Source organism: Apis cerana, linkage group LG4 (genome assembly GCF_029169275.1).
Source record: "Apis cerana isolate GH-2021 linkage group LG4, AcerK_1.0, whole genome shotgun sequence".
Taxonomy (NCBI): Eukaryota; Metazoa; Arthropoda; class Insecta; order Hymenoptera; family Apidae; genus Apis; species Apis cerana.
Genome location: NC_083855.1, coordinates 5,699,306 through 5,721,361, shown reverse-complemented (window position 1 = coordinate 5,721,361; position 22,056 = coordinate 5,699,306). Strand labels below are relative to the sequence as shown.

Below are 22,056 nucleotides of genomic sequence, written 5' to 3'. Positions count from 1 at the left end.
GTTTCATATTCTCTTTCTTCTTCTCTCTTTCTCTCAAATTACTCTTTCCACAGACTGAAAGCTCTCGTGTCTCTGACCGCTGTGCACGAACGACGACGGGAACAGACGAACGCGATGCCCTTTCAATAGTTTCGCATATTTTCCGTTATATTGCATTGGCGGCACCACCATACAACTTCTATCGCAGGTGCACTCAAGATTATTGAACATCCGGGACGAATGAGTAAACTGATGGTAATACGTTGATGCTCCTTAAAGAATGTCTCATAAGCTGTGGTATTCGTATATATTGCTTCCTTTTTGCTTTTTTCATTATCATTTTACTTAGTGTGTAACTTCCAAATGTTATTAAAATTATTAAATTTTTTATTTAAATTATTTATTGTTATTTAATTTTATTGTTTTGCTTTAATATTAATTTAATTTATATATATTATTTGAATGATTATATAAATACTATTTCACATTTTTACGATTTTATACAATTATTAAAATTTTTGTTTTATTATAATTCTAAGAATAATATTCCAATATTTATAATGTATTTTTGTAATGTAGAAATATATTTTTAATATAATTTTCATTCAATCTACAAAATATGAATGTTTAATTATACTTAAAAATATATTTGATTTATAGAAGTATTTGCTATTTCGTATTTGCTATTTATAATTTCTATTTCTTTTATCTTATTTTAATGAAAGAAATATTAAAATTAAACGAAATTAAAATATAATGTTTCAAAATATTTTATACGTGCATTCAATTTTATAATTTGATATAAATTTGATATAAATTTTATAAAATAGATATGTAATTGTTACTCTATTAAGCACGTGACGTGTATATATATATATATATATATATATATACAATGCATATATATATATATATATATATGCATTGTACAAATATGGACGAGTGTTCTTTAAAAACGATAACCTTCTTGATTCAAATTTTATAAAAATTACACAAAAATTGAAATCAGAATTATATCATAAACCAATTATACACAAATCTAAATTATATCTAAATTATTTTTGATTAAGAAACAATAATTTAGTGTTTTATATTAAGTTAATATGGCTACATCTGAGAGTGATGACTTTGAAAGTGCTGACGAAGAGATGAACCATGATATACTAACAAAGAAATGTATTCAAACACAATGGAATTTACCAACAACAATAGATTCAGAATCTGATGATGATACAGAATATGTACTTCGACAACCACATACAAATATATCTTTTGGTAGAGAGAAAGAAAAATATTGTTCAATGATAGATACAGCAATTGATAAAAAAAATTTTGATAAAAATATCAATATTAATGATACACATAATTATAAACATGAACAACCAATTATAAATGTTGACAAAACTTGTGATAAAATTGATGAAGATACTGTAATTCTTAATTCACAGAAAATAGAATATCCACAGACCAATATTGATACTATAAATTTAAAAGTGAAAAATAATAATAAAACAATAGAATTAGATAAAAATGAAATAGATACATCTCTTAAAATGGATATTAATATGGAATTATATTCTGAAATATCTAAATTTAATGACAAAGAAAGAATTCATAAAGAACAAAAGTTATATAAAAAGAAATTAGGAACTAAATTCATACCAAGTAGTAATCTTACAACTAATGTAATTAACATGAATACAAATAGTAATGAAAAGAATATACCAATGACAAAAGAAAATGTTATGTTTGATAAGACTTTTATAACAGATGAAATAACTGAATCAGAAATGCCAGAAGAAATGAAATCTAATAAAACATTCAAAGAAATATTTAAACCCCAAGGTTGGGAAGGACTTGGAGATGCAATTGAATTACCAGAGGAATTAACTGAAGAAAAATTGCAACCAGTATTAAAAAGATTATCATTATCTGAAGAAATCGATAACTCTTCAAATTGGGGTTGGGCTAATTGGGGTGTAAGTTCATTAATTAATACTGCTACTGCTGGAGTTTCTACATTAACTAGCCATGTATCACAAGGACTTACACTTTTAGAAGAATCTATGACTATATCTGAAGAATCAAAACCTATTACAAATGAAGAAAAACAAAATAATACAGTTAATGGTATTATATTGTTTTATGTTCAGTACTACTATATGTATATTTATATTTATACTATATGTATATTTATGAATGATATAGAATAAATATATTTAATTATTTTTTTAATTATAGCCAAATTATAAAATTATTATATTTTGATTTTAGTTACTTAATTAGTAACTTAATTTCCAGATGATAATAAAAATAATCAATTCAAAGAACAATCATCTTTTGGATTTGGAAATCTTATATCAAGTGTATCATCAATAACAAAACTAGTTGAATCAACTGGAAGCAAAGTTATGAGTGGAGGATTAGATACATTAGAAGCTATTGGTAAAAAAACAATGGAAGTTTTACAAGAAGGTGATCCAGGATTGAAGAAAAAAAGAGCTTTCTTTATAAATGAATCAGATAAACCAAATTTATCTCAGATTCTTCGAGAAGCTAAAGAAAAAGCAGAAAATGTTGAAAAAACGATTGAAGAAAAACAGAAAATGAGAAAAGTACATTTTGAAAGTCTTTTTGATGATTATCAAGGACTTGTTCATATAGAAGCATTAGAAATGTTATCAAAACAAAGTAATATTAAAATACAACAGCATTTGAATGGTTTAGATATAAATGAATTAAATTCTGTACAAAAAATGTTGGAAGAAGTTGAAGAACTATGTGAATTAGGAGAGGATGAAAATGATGATGAAATATATGAAAAAGATTTAAAATATAAATTAAAACAAGCTATTTGTGATCTTGGAATTAACATTACATATGATAAATTGTATGAGGTAAATAATTTCTATATTATAAATAAGTATATATAAATTTACTATTATATATAGGATATATTAAATAATATATATAAAATTAAATATTAATTTTTAGATTTGTCAAAATTCACAAGTTTATACAACTCAATCTATGACATATACTAATCAAGAAATATTTGAACATGCTATTTCTATTTTGGCACAATTTACAGCAGTTTCTGTGGAAAGATTTCATAAAACTGCAGGATTACTTTTAATCAAAGAACATCGAAGCACTGTTAATGAAACTGATTCATTAGTTCAGTTAACAAATATTTTATCTAATCAAATTGGAATATTAGCTAATACTTACTGTAGTATTTTATCTAAATTTGCTGAAATTTCAGACAAATCTGATAATATTAATTCTAATATAACAACAATTTTTATGGAGGTAAAAAAATATTCTTACATTATATCTATATTATTATTATATATGTGTTAAAAAATTAATCTTCATTTTTTTTAAATAGGCTTCAAATGCAAGTTCTTATATTCAACATGCCTTTAAATTATTGATTCCCATTATTCAAGTTGGTGCTATATAATGATTATTGAATATATTTTTTAATATTTGAATAATTATATGCAGTCTTTCATATATTCTTAAAAAATAAATATTTCATTTATTTGCATTATTAATCCAAATAATTTTTAATTTTATTATATTGTTTTTCTAATATATTTCAAATAAATAAGAAAAATTTTAAGTATGTAATAAATCAGAAATTTTGAAAATAAAAGAAAAATATAAATAATTTTTATATTATGTAAACTGTATAGAGTTATAATTATATATACTATAAAAAATATATATTATATACTATAAATAATTATATATATAATATATAATAAATAATTACATATAATATAAATAATTTTAACAAAAAATTAAAATTTTCACAAGAAATATAAATAGTTTTTTTTATAATAAAATCACTTTTTTTTTACATTTCTTTCATTTCATTATTCATTCAAATATTATATATCAATAATAATTAAAATTAAAAATTAATACATTTTTTAAATGAAAAAATATAACATAATATAGAATATATTATATTATATATTAATATATTATGTTGAAACAGATAGAAATCAGCAAGATAATAAACATGAAATATTTTTAATAATTTATTAAATCTAAATAATTTCTGTTCAATTGTCTTATTTAAAAAATTATATTCTAAGTATTTTGAACATTTTTAAAATATTTTATGAATGTTTTTGATTTGTAAATTTTTTATCTAAATTTGAACTAAAATAAATGTAAAAAAATAATTATAAAAAACTTTTATAAAAATAAAATTAATAATTTTATGAATGAAATATATTATTTGTGCATGAAAAATATAAATATAAAAACAAAATATAAAATATTTACATATAAATAAGATATAAATTATTAAATATAAATATTTATTCAAAAAATAAAGAAGATTTAAATTTCTTTTTTGTTGATTTGTAATATTAATTTTTGAATCTTTTATGATTATGACATATAATCTTTTTCTTATTATTTTTTATATAAAATATATAACTTACTTTATAATAATATTTAAAAGAATAATTAATTTAACTAAAATATTATGTATTTTTAAATATGATTATATTATTCAATATTGTATATATGAGAAGTTTATAATTATAAAAATTAAAAATTACATAACAATTTTCGTCCTTATAAATCATTTTTATAAAAAAAAATAAGAAAAATATATACTATATATATTATTAAAAAATGATATTAAAAAAAATAAAATCTTAATGATATTTTGATAAAAAGTAAAGCAGAATAATTATCATATATTTGCTGGAATAATAACATAATTCAAAAATTAACTTTAAATATTCTAAATTGCTATAAGCATAAAAACTTCACATCAAAATATCAAAGTGGAAATATAATTGGAAAATATACCTATAAGATTTTATCAATGAAAAATATAGTAAGTAATGTTGGTTTTTTTTGCACTAATAATTCACAAATTGGAAGTTTTGATCAAGTTTATATCATTACAAAAAAATGTAATATGTTAAGCATATTTAATACAATAAATATAATATTATTAAAAAAAATGATATTAAAATAAACAGAATTTTAATATTATTTCATAATAAAAACTAAAACAAAATATTTATAATCATATATTAAATATACTTAATACAATAAATAACTATAAACATAAATCTGATTTAATGTTTTCCTCTTTTATTACCAATAGGAGGTTTCTGAAGTTGAAAATTTGAATTAGATTCACTCGTTGGTAAAGGTGTAGTAAAATTTGATGGAGTATTAAAGGTCAAACTTGTTGTTGGTGGTTTCAATGATGAACTTAGAGTAATGTTAGTAGCACATGATGTTGATATTGTATTTCCCCAAACTGTAACAATATATATACTAAATTATTTTGTATCTATTTTTAAGAATTAAATTAACTTGCAATTGTAATGTTGTAATTGTCAATGAATTTAATATATCATTCAAAAAAAAAAAAAATAATTTAATACTGATATCATTATGAAGTTAAAAAATGTTTTGTTTTAATGCAACTAACATTTAATGATATTCTTATATAATAGATAATATTTTTGTTTTGTTAAATATATGTTTTAGTAATTTTTATAAATACAAAATGCTGATTCTTGCACAATAAATGTATTAAAAAGCAGAAACAATTAAAGCACATATATAATATACAGCCATCTTTTAACAAGCACAAATTTCAATTTTTTTATTGTTTATTACTTTAGAAAAATTAGCAAATAAATAAACAAAAAAATAAAAAGATAGAACGCCATTTATGATATTATTATAAAAGTAAATATTTTTGTATGTATAATTAGTAAATGTTAAATACAAGAATTATATGTCCCTTCTCATGATTGACAACACAAACAGAAACTAAAGAAAAACTTAGTACCTCGTAAACTAAAACAGATTCCTTACTCTTTTCCTGGAAAATTAAAATAAAATCAAATCATCGAAATTTTCAAATTATGTTAATAAAAATTTTAATAATTTCACTATTGATGTAATTCTACAATATTTGATAATTAATATATGTTAATAAATCTACCTTATACTAAATCCAGGCAAGACCTAAAGAAAGGAAATATTTATGGGATAGTTAAAACAACAAAAACGTTGTTTTAGATATTTTTTCAACAAAAAAAAATATACATATTAATATTATAAATTTATATATAATAATTTCATTTACCTAATGGATTTCGTGTTTCATAACTTCCTGGTCTATTAGAATTTAATGCTGTTGATGAAAGAAAATTTTTATTTCCTATAAAAATATTATAATTATATATTAAAATTTATTATATATTAAATAATATATTATATTTATAAAATATATAAAATATTATATTAATAAATATTAATAAAAATTTTTTAATTAATTACCCGGACCAAATGGAGTAGGACCTGGTATTTTTCCAATACTATTTCGTGATGTTTTTCCATCTATTTTAATATCTTCAAAAACATTGGTATTATCTTTTAAAACATATTTTCTAAAGTTTAAATATTGTTCTTTTTGTTGCTGTACTTTTGAATGTACACCTTGTAATTTACCAGCAACAGCTACAAGAGACTCATGAAGTTTACTCATTGCCATTGTCAATTCTAAAAGCAGACAAACAGACATTATAAAATTTTGTAAATATTAATATTGAAATAAAATTACCTTGTGGTGTTAAAGTTTTTGGAGTCATCATTGTTTGTATATGTTTTTCTGTTGTTTCAATTTGAGATCTAAATAACATTAAATCGTGTTCAAAACTATCAGCTAATTCCATAAAAAATAATAATGGTGCATTATTTTCATATTGTAATCCTGATGGAGTATCATGTGTTCTTTGAGCTATTTCAGCATTTTGTAATGCTTTTGCAGTATCTTGTTTTAATTTATCAGCAACAGAACGATCTCGTTGAACAGATCCAGCTAATGTTGTTAGAAGTTCCATCAATGATGCTGTATCTTCTGCACATCGATTCAATGGTCTTGCAGAACCTCTTGCTATATCTGAAGATAGTACTTTCTGCTCTTTTACAAATTCTCTATAAATAAAAATATTAATTTAATTATCTTTATAATAATTATATAATTTTTTAATATAACATTTTTCAAATTACTTGAACTTTTCTATTGTCTGTAATAATTCTGGTGGCCAAATATTTTCTTTAACAGTTTGATTAGTATTTTCTTGTGAAAGTCCCTTATTACTCAGGGATATATCTATTCCACCTAATCCTTTATTTATAATACTTGTGGTAGTTATAGTACCAGTAGCTAGTTTTGATCCCAATAAACTGCTATTACCAAATAATGATGCTGTAAATATAGAATATTAACTATATATATCTTAATTATTAATAATAACAAATTATTTTTAGTTATGACATACTTGTAATACTAGGTATACCAAAGGTAACATTTCCAGTTGTAGATGTTGCAGATGGAGCACCAAATGTTAAAGTAGTACTTGCTGCTGGTGTACCAAAAGTAAGACTACCAAATAATGGTGCAGATGTAGTTGGAACTGGAAATAAACCAGCTGTAGTTGTTGTAGTAGTTACATTTGATCCTAAAAGTAAACCACTTGATTGTGTTTGTGCAGAAGTTGCAGGTGCAGTATTAAATCCAAAACTAAGACCAGTAGTTGTTGTTGGTGTAGAAGAAGTTCCAAAAGTTAATGTTGGTGCTGAAGTACTTGAACCAAAAGGTGTACTAGTTAAATTAAAGCCTGTTGTAGGTCTAAAACATAATAAAAAATCAATATTCTAGATTATTTATATGAAAATTAAATATAAGAATCTCATTTTCATACAAAAAGAATTTATATAAAACTTTTTATAAAACTTATATAAAATTGTATTTACTTTTGTCCAAATCCAAAATTTGTGTTGCTTGAAGTTGCAGGCGTTCCAAATGTAAATGTTGACATAATTTTAATATGTAATAAATAATAATATAAGTAAACGTCATCAAACGACACAGTATTATATTTAAAATATTAACTTTTTTTACAGGTTAAATTGTTCTCATTTGTACGAAAATAGTTACTTGAAGAGCGCCATCTATAATGTAAAGATGTTTGATTTAAATTTGAATATATATGTAAATAAATATTATATATACATTTTTATAGAAAAATTTTTATGTAATACAATTATTTATTTATATTTATTTACATTTATATCTAAAAAATAAAATATTTAAAATATTTATAATTAAAACTTTACTTAAATAATAAAATATAATTTAAATATAAAAACAAAATATATATATATATATTGTTTTATTAATTTGTTAATTATTGTGTTTTTAATAAATAAATAATAAATAATAATATTATTAATTATTTATTATATTTATAAAAAACAAATCGTATATTAATTATATATGATATAATAGCTAATAAATCAATAAAAAATAAATAAATTATAATATTAATTAATAAAAATTAATAAGAAATTATAAATTATAATTTTGAGATTGAATAACGAATTATTTTTAGATAATATTTCGATTTATTAAATGTATCTATACTACTATATTATATAAATCAGGGGACAATACAATGTCTTTATTATTTCATAAAGTAATAAATGTCTTCTTTGTATGTACGCGACAAAGTTCTAGTAATTATACATTTCATCTATAGGAAATGGGATCAATTCAACAAAGTTTGCCAAATCGGTACACAGACTATCACAAAGTTGATTGCTGGTTCAGGTTCGTACATGGGCGTTTCTAAAATGATCACAGTCGTATAGACAAAAAGAATGCGTGTAAAAACAGTTTTTTTTAATAATAAACTTTGTTTTTAATATCTTTAGGAATTATTTAATCTTCTTTTTATCTTTAATAATTTAATAATTTCAAATATTATCTGCATTCATATTTTTTTGAATGTGTATTTCAGTCTCATTTAAAATGAAAAAAAAAAATTTAACGCTTGTATACAATTTAGAATACACCTGGTACGTAATATCGTACGGAGTACGAATTATTTAATAATTGTAAAATGATATCGCAATGTTATATACTCTGTAATTACAAGTATAATGACATACCATATTTTTAAAAATTTTTTTTTGCATTAAGAATATATTCCTAGGTACTTTGCGATGACGTGTATCCTACATCTTTTGCTCTTTTGTATAAATATTACTAACGTTGTGCTAAAATGAATAAATAATATTCGATAATTTATAAAAAATCGATAAATTATTCATTGACTTTAAATCTTCCATTCAATATTGAAATATTAACGATAATTCATAAAATCTTCAATAAATTACTTTACATTTCTCAAAGTTTATGCTATTTGCAAATAAAAAATGTATTTATGTTTCCCATATTACTATCATTTCTTTATAATCTTGGTATTTTGTTATATGTATCTAATTTTCTATTTCTTATTTTTTTCGGCTTAAGCATTGTTTTAACAAAAATGTGTAAGCATATGCAAAATAACTTATGTGTACCATAAGCGATATATAACTTAATCAGCTTCATTCATTCTTAATATAATAAATAATTCATTTTATGTACAAATTGAATATTTTTTAAAACGCTCAAATCCACAAAGACAGTTTCCTAAAATACCAAACATTCTTATTCGTTCGCTGTAGCATTGTGCATTCTCAACCACAAACGCTGCTTTCAGAATAATGATATTATTTCGTGCTTCCAAAACTTTTTAAAAGTTTTAACAATTAAAATGCAAACATTAAATATTTATCTCATATCGATTATTCTGATAGTACCGTCGGACTTTCAGGTGTTATATTCTAAAAGTGGAAATATTATTTATAATATAATTTTTTCAGTAATTATATAATATTTAAAATAGAATATTTTTCTTCGAGAAAAAGTACTATATCATATAGTGACAACGGAATGGGCCTCTATAAAATCATTGTTGATTAAATATTCGTTACAGTATTTTTTATGTTTTGGTATGGCACAAGGATTTAGTTTTAACTTTTTTAATTATGCAGATGCAAGTTATGTTTGAAGAATAAAAGACAAAAAAAAATATATAAGAATTAGATATTGTATTTAATTGCATGTTTTCTTTAGCTTTTATATGTACAGATGAGACTTATTCTGAACAATGATATAAAATAATTAATTTCAAATTCTTACTATTTAGAATATAGCAGTCGAATCTGTTGATTCAAATTAAAATTATTATAATAATAAAAATTATTTCTATTTTTCTTATATTTTTTTAAGAAAATGTATAATTATAAAAATCTTTACATTATTTTATTTGTAAAATTAAGGCCATTTTATAGAGAAACTATTGCAAATAGAATATTTCTATAAGAATAATCATTTAAATGATTAATTCTTTTCATATCTAAAACTTAAATAAATTTTAGATATTGTTTTAATTAGTTAGAAAAAATGATTTATGTTAATAAATACATTGTTCTTTTAAAATTTCTATTTTAATAACAAATTAGCTTAAGATTATCACATAGTGTTTGAAAAAGATTTTGATATTTTTAAGAGCAATATAGTTTAATAAAAATAAATAATAATTCTTAAAATTATTAGGCCATATTTAAAATTAAATCTATTTTTCTCAAAACTTATAAAATAAAAATAATCTTTTTTTGTTACTTTATAGAAAATACTTTAGAGAAAATAATGTTTTAAACATAATTTATAGTAATTTATAGTATAATATAATAATATATTTAAATTTAAATCTTATAATAATAAAAATCAAATATAGCATATATAAAATATATGTATATGTATATAAAACATACATATATTTAATCCAAATATTCAGAAACTTTTATTGAATAATAGAGAAATATAATTAAAAATGTAAAAAATGTTTTATTTGAAAAAATATTAACTAAAAAAAAAGCTATTGCCAATAAGTCTCATAATGCTTATATTCATAATTATTTCTTCTATGCATTTGAATTAAGTAAATGCATTTATAATAAATATTTTGTACTATCATTGAAATAATGTTTGTGTGCCTTTCATTCATCAGAATATATTTTAACTGTCGTTTTAATGACCAAAAATGTCATTAGCTGATCACAGCATTAAATATTGTCACATCACCATATTCAATATATATAGAAAATATTAGATAAATTTTCAATCAGATCCAACTGCCATCAAAACAACATTTCAGTGCCAATTTCATTATTATCTGGAGAACATGGAACATGGCAGTTTTATGTTAAAGCCAAAGCACTGAGTTTTCCATATAAAACTGGATGTTAGCTGGTTTATGATATATAATATTAGTAAAGATCAAGAATATTTTTCGATTTTGAATAAGCATGAAAGAAAATTCATATAAACTTGTATCTGCAAATGCTTATCTTATTAATTATACTTCATAGAGAATATTAATAAATATTACATTATATTTTTAAATGAATATATTAATTAAAATAATATTAATTTTTAACTAAATAATAATTCTTTTATATATATAAATAAATTTTATATATATAAACGAATTTAAATAAATTTAATAAATTTTATTTATTTTAATCAAATTTTCTCTCGAAAATTGATTTCTTTTAGAAATTATTATCTTAACTATGAATGCTACTTACATATACAAAAATAGTTTCTTTACAATATAAATCTAAAAGAATCTTTTAATTCATAAATACAAATTAAGTTGTTTAAATATTTAAAAGATATATTTTGAAATCAATTTGATTATTCAAATAATTCAATAATTCAATTTGACTTTAAAATAATTAAAATAATTCGAAAAGAACTAATTTAAATAGATTAAACAATATTTAAACAACTTAAATTAAAATAATAAATATTAATGTTTTTTTTCGAGCTATTTTTAAGTATTCGATTAATAGAATATTTGAATTGATTTAATAAAATCAAGCGATTCGAATTTCAGTTGTTCGAATATTTCGGATACTTATACTTTCGGATACAAGATTATATAAACTTTTTCATTGTGTTTTTATAATCAATAAAAAAATCTCGATTTTTATTAACTCTGAATGATATACATAAAAAAGAAATTTACGAATAAGCCGATATATGTCACATTTGATACATATAATAAATATATTTAAAATCACTATTTGGAACAGCATTAATAATAATTAAAATTCTTAATTTTATTTTTTTTAATATAAAATTTTAATATTAAATTAAAATAATAATGTAATAATTTAAATAAAAATTTTATATACCACTTCATGCCAATGATAGAAAAAATGATATATATACATACCAATAAAAAAAAAGATATATATAATATTTATTCATTGTTTAGTAATTTGACTAAAAAAGGGAATGTAATGTGAAATTATAATTTCGTTTTTTACATAAGATCATAGTTTGATAAATGTATTTTTTTAAATTAGAAAAAATTATTTATATATTTTACTTTTCATGATTATTTGTTTTGTAGATAAAATACATATGTATATATATAAAAATAAAACAAATCTATATGTATAAAAAAAATTTATAAACGATTGCCGTGTAGATGGCTGTTCCGATGTCATGATTACAAAATGTACAAGATTTATAAAATTGACTAACTCGTTAACTGCCATACTTGTGTATGTATAAAGTTTAAGATATGTTTTATAAGTAAACTCAACATAAAATACATATAACAATTAGTAATAATAATTTTGCTAATAATTTATTAAAAGATTTTTAACAACAATGAAGTACATTGCACAGAATGGCAGTGAACGTGTCATTATATTGTAAAACTTTCAAGAGAAATTTTTGGTTCCTGTAATTATGTACATTTTTAGCACAAGTATTTCATCCAATTATAAAATAGAAACAATAAAAGTTTAGATCAGATAAAAGTTTTACAATATAACCAATATTCAAAAATCCTCACTTAAACGATTAATAATATTTTCATGCATAATATGCGATATATATTTTTTTAAGTGAGAGTTCTGAACATAGCTAATATTTGAAAATAGGATTGTGAGATGCAAAAATCGAAAAAATTTCGACACATAATTATACTCTAAGCAATTCCAAAAAGAGTGTATATGATTTTCATACGTTATTAATGATCATTACTTATTCATTTAATATATTATTATTGTATAATTTTTACGCTTTGTTATTTTTTATGGTGCTTATATGTTATGTTGAGAAAATAATTTTTTTTTATATAACAAGCAATGTGTTTAATTTGTTCTTCCATAAATATTTAATTTGCCTTAAGTCTTCTTTATAGATCAATGATTCCCGTAGAAATGCTTGATTTTCACGCAAGTTTTAAAGTATATCCATTTTTATCGATAACGAATAATTTCTATCTAATTGAAAAAAAAAAAATATTTTTAACCACTGATCTCAGAATCATATTATTAATGATTAATTATTGTATTATATCCAATAGTGAACTTGTTGTAATGCTAAAAATTTTCATACAATATGAATAGCTAGAAAGCAAAAAATGTGTTATAGCTTCGGTACTAATATTTTTTTTGTACCAAAAACTTTCTAGCTTGCTTTGGTTTCAGTAAATTTTTGTATATCACGAGTATATAATAAATTTCTTACTTGATAAACGAGATAAATTTAAACATTGCCCTATTTATTATAAATCACTCATTTGTTCACGTAATTAAACGAGGACTATGTAAACCTTCAACTTGAGTGTCAATTTGTGGACAATGTTGAGTATCTGGCGGACCCCAATCATGCAAGTTTCCACTGTTTGCTAGTCTGTGCGTAAGTCGATGTGCTATTGAAAAACCTCCACTACCTTCCAATTGTGTTAAAACTATAATGACTTGTCTATAATAAAATTATTAAATTATCTAATGTAAATATTAATTTCAAAAGAAAAACTAAAAAATCTAATTTACCTGTGAAGCGGGGGAACACTATCGGCAGTTCTGAGTTGTCCTCTTGTGGATACAACATTATAGCTTTCATGGCAGTCACATTTTACATGAATCCATTTATTTACATGACGATTTTCTACCATTACTACAAGTCCAGCCCAACCTTTAGTTAAGTAATAAGCAGTCATTCCTTCTCTTCCCTATAAATAAACATATTATTAATAATTACAGAATTATTTTAGTAATTATTTTAGTAATATAAATATATATAATGTTTATATTAATAATATAAACATTTCTATAATGATCATGTAAGTTACAGAAATATTCTTACTTCATGTCGCTGTCCTTTTGTTAGAGTTAAACTTATTATAGCATCAGCTAAAACAAATGCTGGTGGAGAAATTTGTTCAACTAATAGTCTTTTTGAACTATGGATGGCAAGAACGTATTCAGGATAGCTAGAAGTATCTTCCATTCCTGTATGCCAATGATTAAAGGCCAAACATACAACAATATATAAATCTCTTTCTAGCATTTTGTGACATCCAACAAATCCACGTACTTGTCGTTTACTATGTTCTACTAATCTTCCCACTTCTGGTGCTGCTGGCGAACGTGTACGAAAAACAACTACACACAAGTCCAATTGAGAACGTTGTGATTTTTCAGAATTCCTAAATATATATATAATATATTTATATATATATATATTTATATATATATATAATATCTTATAATTTAATATAATTACACATATAAGTTACATTAAATAATAAAATGAAATAATAATATTTACCTCTGTCCTTCTTGAAATAATGTAAATTCTGTTTCAGTCGGCTCTAGTACCGTTAAAAGTACACATGATAAATGTCTGAGAGATGATAAAGGTGGAAGTGTTCCGCGCAATCTAACTTCACTCCATCCAACTCTAGTTTTACAAATATCAATACAATCAAAATATTTTAATACATCATCAAAAGAAATCCAGAAAACACCATCAGAAGCACCATGTGGCATAAGCATTTCTCGTAATTGCGATGTCCAGATAGGACTATCATCCGACCAATCACCCTTCCAACTGTAGTGACCCCATGGATTACGTAATCTCAATAATCGTATTCCCTATTAAGTACATTATTGAAAAATATATTTTATTTTTAAAGTTTTTAATTAAACTTGTATATCTTTTACCTGTACATCTCGTACATCAAGAACAGAATAAGCGTGCCTAAAAAAATTATATGTATATTTGTATACATATATATTTTAAAAACTAATCAAATGTACTATAAATTTTTAACATTTTTTTGAATATTTTCTACCTTGGCCTTAAACCTTTACGTTGATATTCTTCCTCATCAACTTTCATGTTACCACCTCCACAACTAGCACCCATTAAAAACATAGCTTGCCTTGAAGATAAAAGTTGCGCCCATATTAAATCCTTATCAAGTTCATCTTCACTTGGCAAAGCAGATGGTTGTAAAGGCACACTCTCACAGGGAGCACCTGTAAGTGTTGCTAAACCTTCTATTGCACGTCCTGATACTAAAGCTTCATAGCAACCATGAATTTTAGCCACTGCTTTTTCAATTAATGGCACCCAAAGTTGTTTTCTTTTTGCCTATATTTTATCAAAATTATAATAATTACAAAAATAAAATTTATTATCTATATTTAAATATCGATTTTAATACCGATTTAAATACCGACAATAATATTAAAATATGAACCTGAGAGTATACTAGATGGCCTCTTTTATCACAGGGTAATAAGTCATCAACAAGCACTGTGGTCCATTTTCCATCTTTACATAGTCTTACTTGATAAGCTCCTTCTGGGCAGGTTTCTCTCATTACTAAAACTCTTTTTACAAGCTCATCACTTTCAGCTAAAACAGCTAAAGCTGAAAGTAACCAACAATTTCCTAATACACCTTGTGAGATATCAGAAGGTAAAGGCTTTCTAAAAACAGCCCAAGGCAGTTTAGAATCAACTGTAGAATCAACATTAATTTGATGAGGCCTTCTCCATTGAACAACATGGTTATCTTTTGTTTCAGCTGGATTGTAATATAGAGATTTTGGAGCTGGTGGAAATGAATCATCAACAAAAGGTTCATTCGTCTATAAAATAAATAAATTAGTTATTACTAAAAATATTTCACTTTTTAGAAAATTTTAGATTTCTCTTTTATTAACTTTGTTTTATTTATATGTATATCAATATACACTTATAGAATATAATCTATTTTTTATCAATAATTAAATAATTTCCTAATAATTTTAATTCTTTTTTATTAATAATTCAATTATTATTTTTGAGAAAATATAATATACATATATAATATTTAATATAAAGTTAAATATTCAGCCAATTTTCCAAAATAAATAATATAATATAATATAATTTTTTATTAACATAATATAATTTTTTTCATTAACATAATGATATAAAAATATAAAATTCATATGAATAAGATAATAAGATTCAAATTGATATAAAGAAATATATAATATTAAAAAAAAATAGAATGATTATAATTTATATATTTGAAAACAAATTAATTTCAATCTATTGTTTTTTTTTGTTATTTTTTTCAACTATAAAATACATATAATTTTCATTCATTTTACGCGTAATAATAAATATTTAATAATTAATTAATATACCTCCTTGCAATAGCGAACAATTCGTTCCCATTTTTCCAATGCTTCTCTTTCTTCAATTTGTCTTAAATTTTCCATAACTACACTTTCTTGCCGTTGCATTGTAAGAGTATTTATGCCAGATTCAATTCTAGGCCTTTCAATTGGTAGTTGAGATAAATTTTTTGAGATTTGGCACATTTCACAAATTCCATTTGTACTCTTATTTTCATATGTGCACAATTTACACTGCCACTGTAAAAAATAAAATATATATAAATTTTTTTAAAAGATAAAAAGTAAAGAATTAATAAAAAAAATATTAATATTTATATTAATAGAAGTTTATGCAGTTATATATAGTTATAAAAAAATCATACTTGGCCATGAGCAGAATCTTTAATTCTTGAATGTCTTTTATCTCCAATTGAAGAACTGTTTCTTCTTACGGAATTTTTATGTTTTGAAGTAACAATTTTTGAATTTATAGGAGTCGAACAGAGTCTTGGACTTGGACTTCTTGATCCAAAAAATTTGCTATCTTTTGGTATATCTAAAAAATCTGCTAATGTCTTACAAGCATTACAAGTTTGTGCTGATAGTGGATTTCTTAATGTACATGATGGACACACCCAACTTTCTCCTTTTCGTAATGTTGTATCTTCTAAATGCATAATACTTTTAAGTTTTGAACCACCACATGCCTCACATGTTGTTCTTGAAGCAGCGTTTAATAATGTACATTTTTTACAAGTCCATACAGGAGAAGGTGGATCAATTTGATCATCTAAATCAGATTCAGCTGTAGCCAATGTAGCAGTTTTTTGTGGAATGTATCTTACACTATCTCTAGATACTACAATTGGAGATTGTGTATGCATCGAACAATTTGTTTCATCTTTTGTGACAGTTATTAAACTAGGTTGCATTAATGAAGGCGGTGATCGAGAAGATCCACATATATCGCAACCTGTTGACCATAAAGGATTATAGGCGTAAGAACATTTTCGACACGTCCACATACGTTTCAATGAATTTACATTTGGTACATCAACAGGACTAGTTGCTTCACTATGTGCTTTTGTGGGTACAAGACTTAATTTATTATTTTGTTTTTTTGGCAATGGCGGTGGTATATCAGGATCAGTAATTCCAATATAAGAATATTTTGGCTTTGTACTAAAACCAACAGAATGAGGTGGTACTGCAGGTGGTTCATCTTCATTGAGACTTCTACGATTGACAATTTTTTTCTGAGATACATTTGTAACAGATTCAACATCAGAAAAAGAACGTCTATAAGAAAGTGAACCTGCAGAAGATAAAGTTCGTGGTTCCCAGGCAGGTACACTGATAACTACTCCACTGCAAGGAGCAGGACTTCTAGGAGCTTCACATGCTTCACATTGTTCTAGGCCAGGAGCATTATCAAGAGTACAATTATCACAACTCCAGAGAGCATCATCTTGTTGCGATTCTGAGACTACTAAACTTGTTGGTCTTTGAATTGCATGTTCAGATAACTTATGTACAACAGATCCATTAGATAAAGAGCGACTAACTTTGGATTTAACTCGTTCATAAATTGAAGGACTATGTCTTTTTGGTGAACGTTGAGAGGTATCAGTAGTATTTGTAAAGGAAATTGTAGTAGATTCCATAGTTTCTATTGGTGGTAAAGTCCAGTCTTCTCTGTCTTGTCTCCTTTCACTACGGCTTATACTTGTTAATTGTGCCATATCTATAAAATATAAATAAAATAATATTAATAAATAAATAAAATAAATCTTATTTTATTTGAAGTATAATAATTTTTATTAAAATTCTAATTAAATATTTATTATATACCTTTATTAATAATTTTTGCATCATTTATAGAAGAATTTGTATTGAAACCATCTAAAATATTCGCCAGAAGTTCAGAAGCAACTTTAAGACGATTTGTTTTACGTAAATTTAATTTTTTACTTCTACGTGCACCAATCTGTTTTTTATCAGTTTCAGCTATAGAAGAATTTGCATCACAAGCTATGCAAATTATACCAGAACTGCAATTGTTGTCTAATAAACAACGAACACAAGTCCATTGTCTTACTAAGGAAGGTAGAGAAAAAGATCGTTTAACTGATTCCTTTTTATAAGATTTTCCCTTCCATAAATCATGATGAGATTTCTTTGTATGATTAGATAGAATTAAATTCCCCTCTGAGCTAAAAATTAATATAAAAAATAATATAACAATTAATAAATAATATGTAAAATAATAAATATGTGAAAAATATTTATATATAAAATTAAGGAAGAGGAAAGAGTTAAAGAATACAAATTTTTTTTATAATGTAATTATATATTTAATTATTTTTTAAAAATTATTATAATAAAAATTTAAAAATTATCCAAATAAAAAAAAATAAATACTATCAAAATATATGCTAATTTTAATAGTAATCTAAATATAATATATTGATAGTAAATGAAAGTCTATATTTGTAGATACAATAACATTTGTTATCTACATTTATGTGAACATGCAACAAATAAACATTTGTATTATATTCCCCTTATAAACCATTGTTTTGTGTGAGGTACAAATCCTTGCCACAAATTAAACTTGTTCAGTGAGAGGTAGAGGAAATCTCATACTAAAATATCTTGCTCAAAAAATGAGATATTGCATCAAAATAATTGCACTGATAAAAAATAAGTATTAGACTTCAAGAGAATTCCATAAAGTTGTGGAGTTTGATAGACTGTATACAAACACGCGAGAAATCGAAGATAGGAGGGGGGAGAAAGGAGAAACAGTTGTGGATAGATAGATAGAGAAAAAGAGAAAGAAAGAGAGATGAGTTAACAATTTTCTCACCAATGTATGAGATCGGTTTTGATGTATTCATAAGCTATTGGACATATATCGTCCACTGGTAGCTTCTTCAAATGAAGTTTCGGTAGAGATGTTGGTAGAATGGAGACTGAGGAAGAGTCACCTTCCTCGTCGTTTCTTTGCTTTCCCTCTTCTTTTTGTCTTGGAACTTTGTGCTCCAAACTCAGGTTGAACCTGAGATTTGCCTTCTCATCACTCCTAAGACGAGTAATGCCGCACCTGGCGCATCGCGTGCTCTCCGTTGGATTTATCAGAGCGCACTCCGAGCAATGCCACTGCAACACCGATGCGATCGAGCCCATTCTTTACTCGTAGTCATGGCTCCTTTGCTAACAGGATCACTGACTTTTATAGCCACGATCCCTTTATTCGAAAAATCACTACACCTCTACATGAGGACGAAGATCAACGATATCGTAAAACACATTCCGTGAAAATTGTTTTCAGCCGCGGCGGTTGCCCGCCGTTCTTTGTCATATGTTTCAGAACGGCCATCTTTTTTAACCCCTTCCTCTTATTCATCCAATGTTTTATTCTATCTTTTTTTTTCTTTTTTTCTCTTTCTTTTCGTCGTCGCATTACACAGTAGAAATCCAAATGTACACAAAAAAGTTCAGTGAATTTTATTTTTATCTTTTTTTTTTGTCTTTTATGCATTCAGTTTTTTAATAATTTCTTTTTTCAATTTATTGTTAATAATAATTATACTCTAATAAACAATAAATATAAAAATTTAGTTATTCAATTTTCTTAAAAGAATAAGAGAAAATATCAATTACGAATGGTAAATATATCTATATTCTGAATTGATGTTTAAGTATTATATATAATACTATATCTATCATAATGAAATTATAATGTTAAAGTAAAATTTTTTAAATTTCGAAATTATTACAAAATTATGTTATATTTGCATTAAATATGAGAATTATTATTTAAAAATAATTAATTAAAAAATTACTTTTTTATAATAATTAAATTCGAAATTATTAATAATATTATGATAATTAATTTGAAATGTATTTTTTTATATAAAGATTTTTTTTTGTTTAATTTATGTAAGACTTATTATAAATAAATGTGACATAAAAGTAATTTTATATTAAAATATATTTACAAAATTAGATAAAAAATATTATCATATCTTATTATACAATCAATTTTAAAAAATTCTTTAATATATTGGTCAATTATTATCTAAAAATTGATATTTAGAAATTATAATTATTTGTTTCTTTTTAACATAAACTATTATTTATATTAGTGACATCTATAAAATAATTATAATTTACCATAATAAAGAATTATAAGAATAATTATAACATCAAGTCCCTGTGGCGCAGAGGATAGCGCGTTGGACTTCTAATCCAAAGGTCGTGGGTTCGATCCCCACCAGGGATGATAAAAGTATGTTTATTTTTGTATAATTTTTTTGTCATTTTCATTTATAAATTATTATATATTATATTAATATTAATTTAAAATATAATTATTTGATGATATTATAATTTTTATTTTTTAATATTTTAATTATAAGTATAAAAAGCGGAAGTACTTTTCCTTTGCATCCTTTGCATACTTTTCTTTTTAATATTTTATTAAGAATTATTTAACTTTTACCATACTTATTGTCATATTTATTTAATTCGAGTTATTTTTTAGTTTAATTCTATCTAGTCATTTATTTTTAAAACAATATTTCATAGTTTCCATGAAGCAGCAAAAAATTATGATTATGAAAATGAATAAATGTCATTTAGATATTTATATATATATATATATATAAATATCTATATATATAATAAATATATATATAAATATCTATATATATAATAAATATATATATAAATATCTATATATATAATAAATATATATATAAATATCTACATATAATATATATGATATCTATGATATATATATATATATATATATATATATATATCATAGATGATTTTTTGTTTATTACTTAAAAAACTTTATACCGCATTATTTAATATAAGAAATATTATTGAATAAAAATAATGATACAATAATAATATAAAATAATAATATGAAAATAATATAAAAATAATATAAATATAAAAATAATGATGTCATACAATTAGAATAATGATACAATAAAATTTTTTATATAATTATATTTTTTATTTAATCATTTTTTTAATTATATTTTTTTTTAATACGCATTTTTTAATTTGTAAAAAAGAAACAAGATAATTTCTTTATAAAATTATATGAAATATCTAATAATTCCTGAATTTTATAGAATTAAAAAAATTAATTATATAAAATACAATATATTATAATATAATATATAATAATATATATATAATGTATATATAAAAAAAGAATCGATAAACTTTCAGTATCTCTATATTTAAGAAAACTGTTAAAAAAATGTTTAAAACTCAAAAAAATAACAATTGCAACAGGTAAGCAATAACAAATATTTCATAAGCAACTAATAATAAAATTTTATAAAAATTCTTGTTTTTGAAAATACTAGAAAAATTTCGCATGTTATCTCTTATCCAATTATATTCTTTTTATATAAAGTTGAAAATTTATTTCAACTTTTATTTCATTTATATAATATAAATATATATAAAAATAGGCATATAAACTTAAATTATAAACTTACGACATATAAAAATTGGCTTGAATTAATTCTGTTAAGATTTTTAATCAATAGGTTAGGCAAAGACAATAAAGTTAAATATCAGAACCATTTCTTGAGCACATAAATGTTAC

The 22,056-nt window shown here is 22.9% G+C and overlaps 3 protein-coding genes, 1 long non-coding RNA gene and 1 other non-coding gene across 13 annotated transcripts; 3 read left to right on the top strand and 2 right to left on the bottom strand.

Moving 5' to 3' along the window:
- The first annotated feature begins 96 nt into the window (after window positions 1-96).
- On the top strand, window positions 97-3,545 carry LOC108003393 (protein FAM114A2). 4 transcript variants are annotated; one of them, XM_017065612.3, is made up of 5 exons: window positions 97-234; window positions 1,078-2,109; window positions 2,281-2,876; window positions 2,974-3,291; window positions 3,371-3,545. In XM_017065612.3, exons 2-5 carry the CDS (start codon window positions 1,083-1,085, stop codon window positions 3,443-3,445), a joined length of 2,016 nt encoding a protein of 671 aa, XP_016921101.1. In that variant the 5' UTR covers window positions 97-234; window positions 1,078-1,082; the 3' UTR covers window positions 3,446-3,545. The 4 variants fall into 4 exon arrangements, with proteins under 4 accessions (XP_016921101.1, XP_016921100.1, XP_016921099.1 ...); XM_017065611.3 differs by having other exon boundaries at window positions 212-276; XM_017065610.3 differs by having other exon boundaries at window positions 227-282.
- A 1,341-nt stretch (window positions 3,546-4,886) lies between these two features.
- LOC108003369 (nucleoporin p58/p45) lies at window positions 4,887-7,996 on the bottom strand. 4 transcript variants are annotated; one of them, XM_017065568.2, is made up of 9 exons: window positions 7,795-7,996; window positions 7,320-7,669; window positions 7,048-7,246; window positions 6,599-6,972; window positions 6,316-6,537; window positions 6,122-6,196; window positions 5,978-6,000; window positions 5,822-5,854; window positions 5,088-5,281 (listed from the first exon to the last, which is right to left on the bottom strand). In XM_017065568.2, exons 1-7 carry the CDS (start codon window positions 7,857-7,859, stop codon window positions 5,984-5,986), a joined length of 1,302 nt encoding a protein of 433 aa, XP_016921057.2. In that variant the 5' UTR covers window positions 7,860-7,996; the 3' UTR covers window positions 5,088-5,281; window positions 5,822-5,854; window positions 5,978-5,983. The 4 variants fall into 4 exon arrangements, with proteins under 4 accessions (XP_016921056.2, XP_016921057.2, XP_016921058.2 ...); XM_017065569.2 differs by lacking the exon at window positions 5,822-5,854; XM_017065570.3 differs by lacking the exon at window positions 5,978-6,000.
- Window positions 7,382-8,273, top strand: LOC133665997 (uncharacterized). The gene is made up of 2 exons (XR_009829504.1): window positions 7,382-7,845; window positions 7,945-8,273. It is a non-coding gene; the product is annotated as an uncharacterized LOC133665997 (long non-coding RNA).
- A 3,609-nt stretch (window positions 8,274-11,882) lies between these two features.
- LOC108003421 (calpain-D) lies at window positions 11,883-22,056 on the bottom strand. 3 transcript variants are annotated; one of them, XR_009829502.1, is made up of 13 exons: window positions 21,947-22,056; window positions 19,288-20,014; window positions 18,270-18,631; window positions 16,802-18,162; window positions 16,446-16,676; window positions 15,507-15,899; window positions 15,096-15,397; window positions 14,965-15,001; window positions 14,570-14,895; window positions 14,105-14,447; window positions 13,792-13,970; window positions 13,484-13,720; window positions 11,883-13,236 (listed from the first exon to the last, which is right to left on the bottom strand). XR_009829502.1 is itself a non-coding variant. In XM_062073828.1 (12 exons), the coding sequence occupies exons 2-12, from the start codon at window positions 19,605-19,607 to the stop codon at window positions 13,540-13,542; spliced, it is 4,035 nt and encodes a 1,344-aa protein (XP_061929812.1). In that variant the 5' UTR covers window positions 19,608-20,014; window positions 21,947-22,056; the 3' UTR covers window positions 11,883-13,539. The 3 variants fall into 3 exon arrangements, 2 of the variants coding, with proteins under 2 accessions (XP_061929812.1, XP_061929813.1); XM_062073828.1 differs by having other exon boundaries at window positions 11,883-13,720; XM_062073829.1 differs by lacking the exons at window positions 11,883-13,236; window positions 13,484-13,720; window positions 13,792-13,970 and having other exon boundaries at window positions 14,199-14,403.
- On the top strand, window positions 20,634-20,706 carry Trnar-ucu (transfer RNA arginine (anticodon UCU)). Its single transcript has one exon. It is a non-coding gene; the product is annotated as a tRNA-Arg (tRNA).